Source organism: Mesoplodon bidens, assembly GCF_964165515.1.
Source record: "Mesoplodon bidens genome assembly, chromosome: X".
NCBI lineage: Eukaryota > Metazoa > Chordata > Mammalia > Artiodactyla > Ziphiidae > Mesoplodon > Mesoplodon bidens.
Window position 1 is genome coordinate 100,389,236 of NC_138163.1, and position 15,389 is coordinate 100,404,624.

At 34.9% G+C, this 15,389-nt stretch overlaps 1 protein-coding gene across 7 annotated transcripts in view; it reads right to left on the reverse strand.

Moving 5' to 3' along the window:
• KDM6A (lysine demethylase 6A) overlaps window positions 1-15,389 on the reverse strand; it is a 208,524-nt gene that overhangs the window by 60,619 nt on the left and 132,516 nt on the right. For all 7 annotated transcript variants that reach the window (XM_081222345.1, XM_081222344.1, XM_081222350.1 and 4 more), the window contains exon 8: window positions 12,063-12,097. In XM_081222345.1, coding sequence (XP_081078471.1) covers window positions 12,063-12,097 — 35 coding nt within the window. The remainder of the gene's footprint in view (window positions 1-12,062; window positions 12,098-15,389) is intronic.

The window sequence follows — 15,389 nt, forward strand, 5'->3', positions numbered from 1 at the left end:
CTAAGTGCAAAAACAGTTAAAACCTAAGTTTAAAAGATATAGATACTGGTATATAAAATATCCTATGAAAAATTTTAGAATACATATATGATTTTGAAGACAACAAACCTCCCATAATTATAGCCTAATAATGTTTGCAATATTTAAGGTTCCTTGGACAAAACTCTAAATGAAACCATTTACCCACAGTTCTCATCCCAGAAGTACTAATATGACTGAAACCCATTATTGCTACAGTCCTAAAACTTAAGACAAAACCTCCCCACCACCACCCCCAAAAAGGCGAAAAGCCAACAAAAGAAAACCTCATAAATACTATCTTTAAAAAATACTTGGCAGAACAATGAAGTGGCTTTCATTCATATCACTGACAGTACACAGCTGCCTGAGCAAACAAATCTTTCTCCCCCAAAACATAGGTAGAAACACGAAACTAGCTGTGTGAGCCTCAGGCAAATCACTTGAACTATGATTCAACATCCACAAAACAGATGTAGTGCCTGATCTTTCTATCTAGAGTTGTTCTAAGGATCAAATGAGATTAAAAAAGAGCTATGGAAACAAATAAGGAGCTCTATGAATGCAGTATGTCAACATGAGGAAGATTTGAAAGAACTGTCCATTGAGATTAACAGTAGTTATTACATAAACTTTTATTCATCAAGTAAATGAGTTCCCTTTAAACATTAATCTGGTCTGAAAAAGTAAATTAGACAATTAATGAAGGATAAGGATCAAGTTATTCAACTCAATTCCTTCAAATGATAAATATTTGTTGAACACCTACTACATAACAGGAACTGCTGGGACTACAGTGTAGTCAAGAATACAGATATAAAAACAAATAAAACATACTGTACTGTTAAAAAAAAAACATGCTGTACTGTGTACAGTAACAGTACGATATTTCCCAGAGGAAGAAAGAGCATGTGGTAAATTTAGAGTACTACACACTGGGCAGAAAATGCAGAGACAAGCAGACAACTTCACAAAGACCTTCCTAAACCATGTGAAAAGACTATAGACTGTATCCTAAGACAATGGGGTACCACTGAAATGAGTTCAAGCAATATGATCAAATTTATATTTTAGAAAGAGCCCTTTGTGGAATTACCTCAACAAATGCTAAAACATACTTCCAAACACTAGTAACAATAATAATAAAAAAACCAACATACTTGAAAAGCTGGTTGCATCGTATTGAGAAACATGAAGTTTGATTTCTACCCCCTATTATATACAAAAAACTGGCATCCACATTAAAGACCTAAATATGAAATGTAAAAGTATAAAACTAAGAGAAGAAAATGAAGGAGAGTATTTCTTTGAGATGTGAAAGAATTTATTCAACTTGGCCAAAATGGCACAAATGAGGAGGAGGAGTAAGGATCTGACTTGAGACACATAAGCAGAAAAATAGGCAATGGGGGGCCTCCCTGGTGGCGCAGTGGTTGAGAGTCCGCCTGCCGATGCAGGGGATACGGGTTCGTGCCCCGGTCTGGGAGGATCCCATATGCCGCGGAGCGGCTGGGCCCGTGAGCCATGGCCGCTGGGCCTGCGCATCCGGAGCCTGTGCTCCGCAACGGGAGAGGCCACAACAGTGAGAGGCCCGCATACCGCAAAAAGAAAAAAAAAAAAAAAATAGGCAATGGACATAAAAACCAACACATAAAAGGTGAAAAACATGTGAAGAAGTGTACACCTCTAGAAATCAGAAAATGCAAGTTTAAATGATATACTGCCTTCTACCCATCAGATTGGCAAACATAAAGTTGGGTAGTTCTTAGTATTGTGGGAATGTGAGTAAAGGAAAATGCTCATGCCTTGCCTGAAGAGAATTTACTCATGAAATTAGGTATGCAAATATGCTCCAATCTAACAATCTCACTCTTGGGATATATATACCAAAGGAACCTTCCCAGAGGTAATGTTGTAAATGGTACTATGTGTAGTACCAAGGAGATGGACAACCTAGGTCTATGTCACTAGGTGAGTGGAAATATAAAATATGATGGATGCTTACAGCAGAACATTAAGTAGCAACTATAAATAGTATATAAAAGCAACATGAGTTTATCTGTAAAGGTGTTTAGTATAAAGTTAGTATAAACTTGTGTCTCTGGTAATGCTGAAGTAACACTTCAGACAGCTTTAAATTCTGGATAAAATATAAAAGTTAACTATCAGAAAGTACTGAAAAGAAACCAAAATCAGGCAAAAACAGAGAAGCTAATACTTAGAGGAAGGGAACGGCACTGGTTTAGTAACCCCATTTTTCTAGGATTTTCACCTGAAGGCAGGCCCCAACTGGTGTCTGGTTGGCTAGAACTCAAACAGAAATCAGCAATCTTACTAGCTTGAAGAATCAGAGGACAGACTTTGTAGCTACCACAGGAGCTGCAAGTGAGGGGAGAAGAAATCCCAGAAAGGAGAGGGAGAGAAAGAACAACAAATTCTGCAGTTAAACTGCTCAAATCCCTGGTTGACCACTGAACTATGCATAAACACAACAGATGTTCAGCAGCCTAAAAGAACTAAAGAAAGAGATTTAGCTGTTGCCAACCACAGGGATGACAAAGTTTCGTGTGTGACTTGAGCAAAGTTAACTGGCTAATAAAACAAAAATATCATCTTCAGAAAATTATAACAAAATCACTCTCTACAACGTATTATTCATGATACCCAGAATAAAATTACCAGACTTGTAAGAATCACGAAATTTTTACTCATGTTGAAAAGAATAGGAAATTAATGAAAACCAGCCATGAAATGACTCAGATGTTGAAATTGCAAATAATTTTAAAGCAGCTATTTTAACAATGTTCACAGATGAAAAGGAAAACATAATCATAAGGAATGAATGGACCAAAAATCAGAGCACGTAAAGAGAAATTAAAAGAGAAACACAAGGAAATTCTAGAACTGAAAAATACTAATTTGAAATTTTTTTAAAAAGTTACTGGAAGGACTGAATAGCAGATTAAAGACTTAATTGGAGTCCAAGAAGGAGAAGAGAGAAATGGGGCAGAAAAAATATTGACAATATAATGGCTGAGAACTTTCCAGAAGTGATGACATCAAAATCCCATATCCAAAAGACTAAAAAAACCACAAGTAGTATAAATATAAAGGAAAAACCAATACCTAACTACATCATAGTCGCATACTTAAGAACCAAATGTAAAGAGAAGAACCTTGAAAGCAGCCAGAGTAAAACCACAAAATACAAAGGATACAACAAGAATGACAGCCAACTTTATGTAACCATATCAGTAACTGAATTAAATATAAATGGACTAGATATTCAAACAAACAACAGAGACTGCCAGACAGATTTACCAAAGTGAAAGAAAGCCAAAACCACAGTACTTGTAAGATATGCACTTTTTCATATAAGGATTCAAAGAGGCTGAAATAAAAGGATGGGAAAAGATACCATGTAAACTGTAAGTATCAGAAAGCTGAAGTGACTAGATTCAGATCAGATTAAGAAGGCTTCAAGGCAAAGAGTATATTACCAGAGAGAAAGAGGAATATTTCATAATGATAAAGGACATATCAGGATGAGATAACAATAACAAAGCTTCTAAATAAATGAAGACTGACAGAATTAACACTAATAAAATACAAAATCTACATAATTTCACCAACTGTCCCACTTATATCCTTTTTCTGGTCCAGGATCTAACTCAAAATCCCATGCTGTGTTAAATTAGCATGTCTCTTTACCATCCTCTAATCTGGGACAGATACTCAGTCTCTGACTTTCATTACCTTGACACTTAAAGCAGCGGTCCCCAACCTTTTTGGCACCAGGTACCGTTTTCGTGGAAGACAATTTTTCCACAGACCGGGGGTGGGGGTGGGTGGGTGGGGTGTGTTCCCAGGCAGTAATGCGAGCCATGGGGGGGGGAGGGGGGTTCAGGCGGTAATGCCAGCAATGGGGGAGCTGCAGATAAGCTTCGCTCACTCACCCTGCTGCTCACCTCCTGCTGTGCGGCCCAGTTCCTAATAGGGGTTGGGGACCCCTGACTTAAAGTACTAGCTAATTATTTTGAAGAATGGCCCTTTCAAATTAGTAAGCACCTTGTGGAAAGATATTCAACATTCCTCATACATTAATTAATTAAAATTCTACAGTAAGAAAAAAGTGACCCCTTTCCCCGTTTATTTATTCAATTATTCATTTATAGCAATATGAATATATTTTATTCTATATCTTATATACCATTATTATAATTGTTTCTAAACTCGTGTCAGATTTGGTGATTAGAAACCCCGTTTCCCTCAAGTTGGCTCCTTCATCTTTCCACGTGCCCATCATTTTTTGAGCACTTCCTTACTTTTTGGCATCACGAAATGATTCAGGGCTCATCTAGTAGTTTCCCTGCCTAAGGCCTGGAATCACCCACTTCTCCCCAAGAATTCCTGATTCCTTTTATTGAAGAATTGGATTTAGAAACAAAGATCTGGGTGCTAGTACGTTCACTGCTGCCAAGGTGGGTCACTGCTTCTAGGCCCTTGCAGCAAACAGAGCTAGGAAATATATTAACGTACACACACACACACACACACGCTTACGTCTCTATTTCTATCCAACTCTCTATTTCCATAAATAACCTATGTTCATAGTGATCCCTCCAATTCCAATCCAACAACACAGAATTCAGTCTAGCCTTTCTTCTTTTCTTACTTGTAAGTTCTCTGACACTGAAAATCTGGTCCTCACTATCCACAATACATTTACTTAATTGTTTACCCTTAATATTTACATAAAATAGTCGCAGAATTTCTATTCATATCCCTGTGAGAAAGTAATTGTAGTGGAAGATTTGTTTACAGTTCTTTTGTCTCTAGCTTTACACTATACAGTCAAAATACTATTCTCCAAAGTTATTTAGCTTAGTTCTTTTCATCCCTACCCCTCAGTAAACTTATGTTATTCATTTGTAATACAGTTAGGTTCATTTGTTACTGTTTACATTCTATTTTGGGCTAACTCACATTCTGGTTGGTAATTATTCAATGAATTTTGGGGTGGGTATGTGAAACATAACCAGGTTCTAGGAGTTAGAGCTACATAAAAAGTATACTCAAGATAAGTTCTACTCCCTACTACCCCATTCACAACCATTCCTGGGTAGGTAACCAACCTCACTTGTTTCTGGTTTATCCATTTTCAGTATTACCTGTGCACAAGTGGGACATGTATCTTGCTTTGCACATACATAGTTTCTTTCACAAAGGGTAGCATATTATACTTTTATACTTCACATTTTTTCCACTTAACAGTATATCCTGGAAATCATTCCATATAGTGATTTACCTAGGTCTTCCTCATTCTTCTCTAAAGCTGCATGGCACTCCACTGCCTGAATGTACCATGATTTATACGTACAACCATTCTCCTATGTATGGACATTTAGGTTGTTTCCAATGTTTTGCAATCACAAACAATGCTCCAAAAGATATCTTTGTGCCTATATATTTTCATATTTCTGGAGGTATATTTTCAAGGCAGATTCTTAGATTTGGGATTGTTGAGTCAAAAGGTAAGTGTATATATAGTTTTGCTAGATTACTGCATGTAGTTTTGTTAAGATTATTTTGTTCTAGATGGGGTGTACCAGTTTGCATTATCACAATACATGAGAGTGCCTGTTTCGCTACCATTAGCCACTTACACTTTTCACCAATCTGACAGGTAAGAAACTGTATTTCACTGTGCTTTAATTTGCATTTCTTTAACTGGGTGCGTTTGAACACTTTTTCACATGCTTAAGGGCTGTTTTATCTTTTTTGGAAAGTGTCTGCTCATGTCATTCTTCCCAGTTTCCTATTGGGTCTTGTTCCATTGTCTGTCAAATTTTAAGTTTGTTATATATCAGGGGTATTAGCCCTTTGTGCTATATGTTGTAAACATTTTCTCCCAGTTTCATAGGTGTCCTTTGCATGTATGGTTTTTTTGTTTTGTTTTTTTGCCATGCAGAAATTATTTTTATGTTGCTCAAACTGATTGGTCATTCTTTTTATTGCCTCTGAATTTTGAGCCATAGTTTAAAAAGCTTTTTTCCTACATCAAGGTTGAAGAAGAATTAATATTTCTTCTAGTACTTGTACAATATCAATGTTTACATTTTGATCCTAATTCATCTGTAGTAGTTTATTCCTGTGAATAGTTTGTGTTACGGGTCTAATTTTATCTTTTTCCAAATGGCTACCTTATTGTCCCAGAACCATGTATGAATAAATCTACCTTAGCTAAAGGAATGTAAGATATTACCTTTATCATATACTCAATTTCTCTATGTACACTGGATCTATTCCTGGCCTTTCTATGATATTTCACTGGTCTATTTGTCTAGTCAAATGCCAGTACAATACTTTTAATCATATAGGTTTCATTGTAATATTTTAATATCTAGTAGGGTTAATATAACCCATATAATCCCTACCATCACCACCAGTGTTATTCTGGCTATCCTAGAATGTTTTTCCCAATCAACTTACCTAATTGCTTTAAAAAGTTTATTAGTAATTTTTATTGATGTTGTATTACATTTAAAAACTAACCTAAATTCCCATGAACATCTTTATACTATTGAGTCATAGTATCTCTTTTAAGTTTATTGTTAAGTATTTAATTACTTTGCTGTTATTATAAATGGCAATATTTTCTAACAGTGTGTGTTCTCTAATTATTGTTGCTGAAAGCTATTAATTTCTGTATGTGCCTCTAATTGATTTTTCTTGTCTAACTGCATTGGTTAATACCTATAGTACAATAATGAGGAGTAATGAAGACAGAGGGCATCTTTTGCCTTGCTCCTGATTTTTGTGAAAATGCCTCTAGTGTTTCCCTTTAAATAAGATACTGACTTTGGAATTAAAGTACATGAATTTTATCATGATAGGAAAGTAACCCTTAATTCCTATGTCCAAGAGTATTTTTAATTTGGAATGGGTATTGAGTTTATCAAAGGCTTCTTCAGCATCTATGATGATAGTGACTTGTTTTTACCTTTAGCTCTATTATTATGATGCATGATATTAATAGATTTCCTAATAGTCAATCAGCTTTGTATTCCCAGAATGAATACCACTTGGTCACGGTATATTATTTGCTTAATGAGGTAACAGATTGTTTGCTAATATTTTACTTACTATATTTATACCAATATTCATCAGTGATAATAGTTTGTATATTGACTCTTTTTTGTACTGCCTTTATCAGGTTTAGGCATCAATGTTACACTTGTTTCAAAAAGGAATGGGGGGAAACAGTATGTCAGTTCCTCAAAAATTTTAACAGAATTACCACATGACCCAGTAATTCCACTTCTGGGGGTATATATCAAAAAAAATTGAAAGCTGGGACAAAAACAAATATTTGCACACTCATGTTCGCAGCAACATTATTCACAACAGGCAAAAGTTGGAAGCCACACGAGTGTCCACTGACAGATGAATGGATAAACCAAATGTGGTGTATACATACAATGAAATATTATTCAGCCTTTAAAAGGAATGGAATTCTGGCACATGCTACAATATATACAAACCTTAAAGACATTATGCTAAGAGAAATAAGCCAGACACAAAAAGACAAATACTGTATCATTCCACTTACATCAGGTACCTAGAATAGTCAAACTCATAGAGACAAAAAGTAGAATAGTGGTTGCCAGGGGCTGGGGGGAGGGAGGAATGAGGAGTTATTCTTTAATGGGTACAGAGTTTCAGCTTGGGATGATGAAAAAGTTCTGGAGATGGATGGTGGTTAGTTGCACAATAATTCAAAAGTACTTAATGCCACTGAATTGTATGCTTAACAAATGGCTAAAATGGTAAAGTTAATGTCAGGTATATTTTACAATTAAATAAAAAAGAAGGCACCAAAGAACTGTGGCCTGTAGTTAATGTTTAGAAGCAGATTTTTGTTTCCATTTTATTGTGAAAATATGCTATAGAATCAGTAAGTGCAGAAAGGACTTTAATTATTATCAAACACATAAGTCTCTCAAGGTCAGATTAAAAGCTGTTATAAGCCCCCTAGCCCTCTCAAAAAAAGGAAAAGAAATGAGAAAGTTTCTCTCCATTTCTAGTGGTCTGGCATAATCTATAGAGTGCTAGAATTATCTGGTATTTAAAGGCTTGGTAGAATTCCCCTGTAAAACCATCTGGGCATGGTACTTTCTGTAGGGCATTACTTAATTTTCTGTTTCTTTTTATGAAAATTGGCTTTTTATAACTTTCCTAACTCTAATGAGGTCAATTTCTCTAATCTGTATTTCCCTGGGAAACAGTCCACTTTAAGTTTTCAAATTCATTTGCATACAGGTCTGCTAATCAGTCTTGTATGACTGTACTAATTTCTTCTGTTTCCATGGTTATCTTACTTTATGTATCTGTGCTTTATCTCTCATTTATCCTCCTGATCAAGTTAGTTTGCGGTTTATCTATTTTGTTAATTTTTTTCAGAATATTAAGGTTTTGACCTATTAATTAGATCTACTGTTTTTCTCTCCTTTTTACACTATTCATTTCTTTCAAAAAGAAAATCTTTCTTCCTCACAATGTTGTTTTCCTTACCATGATTTTTGTTTGTTTTGTTAACATATTTGCCCACACTGAACTAATCTTGAATTCATGGAATAAACCCTAGGTAATCATGACATACTTACTGCATCTTTAAATGTCAGCTGGAATTTATTTTTCTTTCTTTAGAATTTTTGGATTTGTACAATATGCATAAATGAAACCAGTCTATAGTGTTTCAGTAATAAACTACTGCTAGTTAGAAGACAATGTTAAAAATGAAACTAGTAATTCTTATCAACAGTGTTATTCATAATAACATTATTTGTAACTATCTCTCAAGGGAGAATAGTTAAATTAGCTACAGTACATCTCTGCAAAGGGATATAATACAGCTCTACATGTACTGATAGGGAATGATTTCCAAAATATAATACTAAGTTAAAAAAACCAATTTAAACAAGATCAAGAGAGAACATATATAATGGGTTATTATTTCAATAAAATAAAGAAAAACAAATATATGGGCAAACATATATATGGATTTGCTTATATATACACTGAGATTCTCTGGAAGGATATAAAAAACACTGGTTATGGTGCTTGGTGGCTTTCGGGAGGGGAATAGGTGGCCAGGGAAAAGGAGGGAGGAGGATACTACACTGTGTATTCTTACAGGCACTTTCATTTTGGATTATCTACTCAAAAATAAGCAACACTATAATAACAAAATTAAAAGGGAGAAATTCTTTACCTTTAATCTTTAAAGGTTATTTAGAATTTAGATGGTGACTTGTTCAAGTTACTTCATTAAAATCAAGAAAAAGAAATGAAAGCCAGTTAATACTATTATTACTATTAGGAAAAAAAATGGTTCTGGGGGTCTCAGCTAATAAAATGGGAAAGGTAAATTAAATAATCGATATAAATATCCAATAATTCATAATATACTTACTTGGAGATATGACATTATAAAGAGAAACAAAATTATCTTTATTTAGATAATCTAAGAATGGGTGTGGGTGAGTTGACATGACATCTCATTAAAATTACCCAAACCTAAACAGAACTACCATATGATCCAGCAATCCCACTTCTGGGTACAGGTATATTTCCAAACGAAACAAAACCATTATCTTGATGAGATATCTGTACTCCTATGTTCACTGCAGGATTATTCACAAGAGCCAAGAATGGAAACAACCTAAGTGTCTGTCTCCAGATGGATCAAGAAAATGTGGTATATAAATACAATGGAATGATATTTCAGCCTTAAAAAAAGAGGAAATCCTGTCATTTGTGACAACCTACGTAAACCTGGAAGGAATTATGCTAAGTGAAATAAACCAGACAGAGAAAGACACATACTATATGATATCACTTATATGTGGATTCTTTTTAAAAAGGGGTGGGGGTGGGGAGTTGAACTCATAGAAAAGACAGCAGAAAGGGTTGCCAGGGGGTGGGGTGGTAGAAATAAGGAAAGGTTGGTAAAAGGGTACCAACTTCCAGTTACAAGACGAATAAGGTCTGAGGATCTAACATATAATATGATGACTATAGTTGATAACACTATATTGTACAATTGAAGTTTGTTAAGACAATCAAACTTAATTGTTCTCACTGCCCCCACTTTAGAGATGTGAGGTGATGGGTGTGTTAATTAACTCAGTGCGGGAAATCATACATATATCAAATCATCACATTGTACACTTTGTAGGTAAGCCTTTTGTTTCCCTTAATTTTTCACCTGAAAATAAAAATCCTTGTTATAAGCACTGGAGTAGAGATTTTTTTCAATCGTTTCATATGCATACAGTGTCATCTTCCTGTCATCTAATAATTATATACTCTGCCTAGCACAAATTTTGTTCTTTTTGTTTTGCTTAGTGGGCACTAAAATTTATTAAATGAAAGAATCAGTGGGGGGAGGGTTCTGTACCCACATTACCTTCACGAAATTAAAAAAAAATTAACACCAACAGACAACTTCTCATCAGAAACAATGAGAACTAAAAGACAATGGAATGTAAATTTTAAAGTGGTCAAATAAAAATAATCAAATAGAATTCCATCTCAAGCAAAAAACATTCATTAAAAAGAAAGGTGAGATAACAACATCTGCTTTACCTAATGACAGACCAGGGAAATCTCACTAAGAACTAGAAAAGCTGGGGAAAAATCAGAGCTCATCCTTTTGAAGACAGCAGAGATCTCCTGAGGTAATGAAAACAGAAGGAGTTAAGACTCCAGGGAAAGAACTTTGGAGAGGAAGCTTATTTCTATAGCTGCTTTCACCCTGGGGCCTTTACTGATTTGGCAAAAATCAGCAGTTGGCAGGAGGATGGGATTAGCGTTGGCAGGTAAAGACTCTGATCCACAACATGAATGTAATTCTCAAATGCATCCTCTCAAGGTACATAAAATCCCTAGATTAGTAGAGTATCCAAACCTGAGTGTGCATCAATTCTGAGTCAGTGGATGTGCGCGCATGTGTGCATGCGAGTACGCACGGGGGCGGGAAGGGTGGGCGTGCGCACAGATGGAGGTGTCCAGGAAACAGATGTTAATTGTTTAGACCACCCCATGGTGGCTCTGAAACAAAACAGACCTTAGAAATTATGTAGAAATATAACAGTATTTCTTTTCTAAAAAGCTGTTATAAAAATTGTTTTTTGGGTAAACTATGATTACCTAATATTTAGCCTCATACCAACTTATGCCTGATTTTCCATACCACTGCCTACCTAGACTAAATGTCTATGTTTTATGTCCTTTACCATATAACTAAGCAAAATCTGCCATACATAAAAATAAAATGTTCTAAAATTAAACTAAAAAAGTTTTTTAAACACAGCAGCCATAAAAGTAATGGTAATGACATCAAGAGGTTACTAATATGCCTTTCAAACAGTGATACGTGGAAGGGATATTTTAATCTTAAGAAAAAGTGAAACTAAAAACAATGCATTATAACAACCATCTATAAACATTTCGAAAAGAAAACTAGGCATTTCACATCAAGAATAAGAGAAATCTTCTTAAATACAGCCATTTAAGCCTGCAGATAGTTTGAGTTTAGAGGCAAATCTTACTTAATGAAACGTCTTTGTACACAACAAGCACTCTGTGTAATAACTGTAACACTAAAGCAAAATCTTAACCACATTTAATGAGTATAAAATGTATGCAAGAAGTAATGCCCAGAACTCCATTAAATTATCTGTATATCTGATTCCACTTAAAATGGTATGGGTGGGCTTCCCTGGTGGCGCAGTGGTTGAGAGTCCACCTGCCAATGTGGGGGACACGGGTTCGTGCGCCGGTCCGGGAAGATCCCACATGCTGCGGAGCGGCTGGGCCCGTGAGCCGTGGCCACTGAGCCGGTGCGTCCAGAGCCTGTGCTCTGCAACGGGAGAGGCCACAACAGTGAGAGGCTCGTGCACCGCAAAAAAAAAAAAAAAAAAAAATGGTATGGGTGATCATTTTTGTTTGTTTTAAGTAAGCTAAGTTAAAACACTTACCTGGGTTTCATATAAGTGGGCAATGTGAAATTGAACTGCAAAGGTGATGGAAAACAAAAATCAATAATAATACAGCAGTAAATTTAATTAAGAATGTAAAATATAAGCACCATCTCTACTACACAGATTTAAGTAATTATAGAACATAGCTTTTATTTTTAATAACACAGTATATACAAACAAACATACACGAACATGATAAGAAACCACATGTATTCACTGTTGGCCATTACTAAATTTTGTCAATGTAATTATTAAAATTAATATTAAAATCTATAGCAAGTAGGTATACTTCTTACAAAGTTCAAAATGGCAACATTAAGCAAATGAAGAAAACTTTTATAACCTATACATTTCAAAACATGGTATTTAAAACCTGAGTTACAAGTCAAAAAAGAAAAAGTGTTTGATTAAAACAACAAAAATACCCTCCAATTTTTTCCTTATACCATATTTCATATCAATATTTATAAAGAAGTCACAGACAAGGATGACACAAGTAATAACACACAGAGGAAATAAGTTGCATTTCTCTATCAGTTCTCCATAATCTTTTTTTAAAGTCAAACCACTTGGAAGGCAAGAATAGTAAACAAGCTCAACATTAACAAGTATCTCTTGAAAATCAAATAAAAATATACGTATTGCAGCTTTTATTTTCAGCTCTTCCTGATACTGCACCACCAGAATATGAATGATTCAACAAAAGCAACAATGAACCAGGAATCAAAACTGGATTCTGGTTTACTTAAGTAATATGATTTTCATCCTTCAATGACAAATCTTTTTTTTTTTTTTAATATTCTATCTACCTGGATTTCATAGTTGAATTTCAAGGAGTCTGGGAGCCTTTCAAAATTATATGCATAATATATATGTGGATCTTTAAAAACAACGTCCACAGCTATCATCAATTTCTCATCGCCATCATAAACTAACTCTCTCGCTGACTCCCATAACTGTAAGAGTCACCTGGGAGGCTTACTAAAAATAGAGATCCCTGAGATTATATTCAGTGATCCCAGGCAAGGCCTGGAAAGGTGCCTTTTTATTTAGTTCTGCAAGGGATTCTGATACCTGTTCCTAGACCAGCACCTGGGAACAGCTGAAGTAAATAAACATAAAGACCAAAACAAAATATATAATGAACTTTAATATCAAACAACATTTTTGGACCAAAAGTAAAGTACGGCACTCTCCATATATAATCATTAAATATCGTATGTTAAATAATCAGAAATGAGGCAAAATAAAAACATCACCTTTAAAAGTTGAAAACCAACATTTTGTGAAAAGCACATAAAAATAATAATAAAAGTTCTACAGATATAAATATCTCCTTTACCTATATCTGTTTGAGGGTTTTTCTTATTTCCTAGTCCCCTTTTCCAACACAGCTCTCCTTGAGAGTTCCAGTCCATCTCACCTCACTACATCATTAGAGGGAGACCCGGTTACAGGTTAAGAGAATGAGGAAGAGATGGAAAATCTATGCCCTTCTCCCCTCAATCTTCCTACTACTCCTCTAACAAAGGTGACATGGAAAGGTCACATGGAAGAAAAGATGAGCAGCACGGTGGCATTCTATTACCATCCCAAACTTCCTCCAGGCTCAGCAAGGGCTTTCCTATCCTATGAGTTACTAAATCCAGTATCATCTTTTGTGGTATGAAAACCAATCTGTATTTAAATTCTTAAAGTCGTCTTCAAAGTGGAACATAACCATACAACTAAGAAAAAGCTCCACCTGGCAAGTCTCAATTAGAAGTAGAAATTTTTAACAAATACTGCCACAAAACGTTCTGAAATTAAACTTTTTTCAGAAATACATTATTTTTAGAATTAATAGAATTAAATCTAGAAGGAACAATTTTATCCCAAGGGGCAATCATATAATGAGAAGTCTCACATCACCATGATTCTACTTTCAAAACACAAACTGTAATTAACCCCTCTTAAATAGCTCTAGAAGCAGCAAGTGTATCTACTTATTTTCTTTAATTGCATAAATGAATTGTGCCATAAAACAGAAATCTCATACAGACTTTTTTTTAAAGCTCACTTTACTTTCTAAAATCTTCTGAACTTTGTAGCATGACAAAGTAACAAGGAAGATTTCAAAAAACAGTCAACGTCTGTGGCATATCTAAATGGGTAATGATATAAAAAATTCATAGAGAAGTAAGCTTTACAAAGAAAATAAAGAGCCTGATGTTTAAACAGTAATAATATCTAGCTCAAATTAAGTAGTCTGTGTTTGCTAGTGCTCTGTGAGACATCAGCCATTATTACCATGGTTATCAAGTAGCTATGTTGATTGTCAAAAATAAACTACCCAAATCAACTGAACTATAATGGCCTAATGTCTCTAAATAAAGCACATGCCCTTCCATTAGAGTGACCACCAACCTTTTAGCACTCAAAGTTCTGAGTCTGGGGAAACACCTCAGTCCTGTGCAAAACAGGACACTGGTCACCCTCCCTCTTATTTCCCTTCTCAATAACCAACAGAAAGAGAGTCGTGGTAAGCTCGAAAATGTATCCATGACTGTTCAAACTGTCCTCTTCAAATTCAACAAGATCTGCCCTGTGGTACTCATTCTACATAGGTGTTTTCCTTCAGGAGCAATGATCTACAAGTAAGATTTAACTTCAACAGAGTAGAATAAAATGAGGATTTACAAAAATATTTAGTTTGAAGTTTATATAACGTCCCTCAAAGGTTATCATTCAAACTGACAAGTACGTATGAAAGTTAGTTTTCAGGCACTAGCTACAATCAATTAAATGAAACTCAGATTTTTTCTTATTCCCATAAATTAATTTTAAAAGGATTTTAAGGGTTCATATTCTGGATGGTTTATATAACCTGGATATATAATTAAGGAAAAAGTATAAAAAATTAATACTTTATAAATTAATATATCAATGAGTTAAATCCTTTTTCTAATTTATCCTCCTCTTAGAAACTAAAATATTGCTGCATTTCTTACCTTCCCACTATTTGTTCTGGAAGTACACTGATCAGTACTAAATCCTGGGTCTCATTGAAAGAAAATAGAATTCTTTTAAGTTTTCTCAGAAAATTACATTTAGTAGAATTATGAGATAATTAGTCTGGTCTAAGATAATGATTTAATCCACACTATGTCTTAATTCATGTTATATGCAAGTTATATTCAAATTTCTACCATTTTTTTCACTGATTCAATCATTTGGGGGCATTTTTACCACTGAGACTTCTCTTCACTAAACTCCTTTCGATATGGTTAAAAAATGAAGTCACGAGGGCTTCCCTGGTGGCGCAGTGGTTGAGAGTCCGCCTGC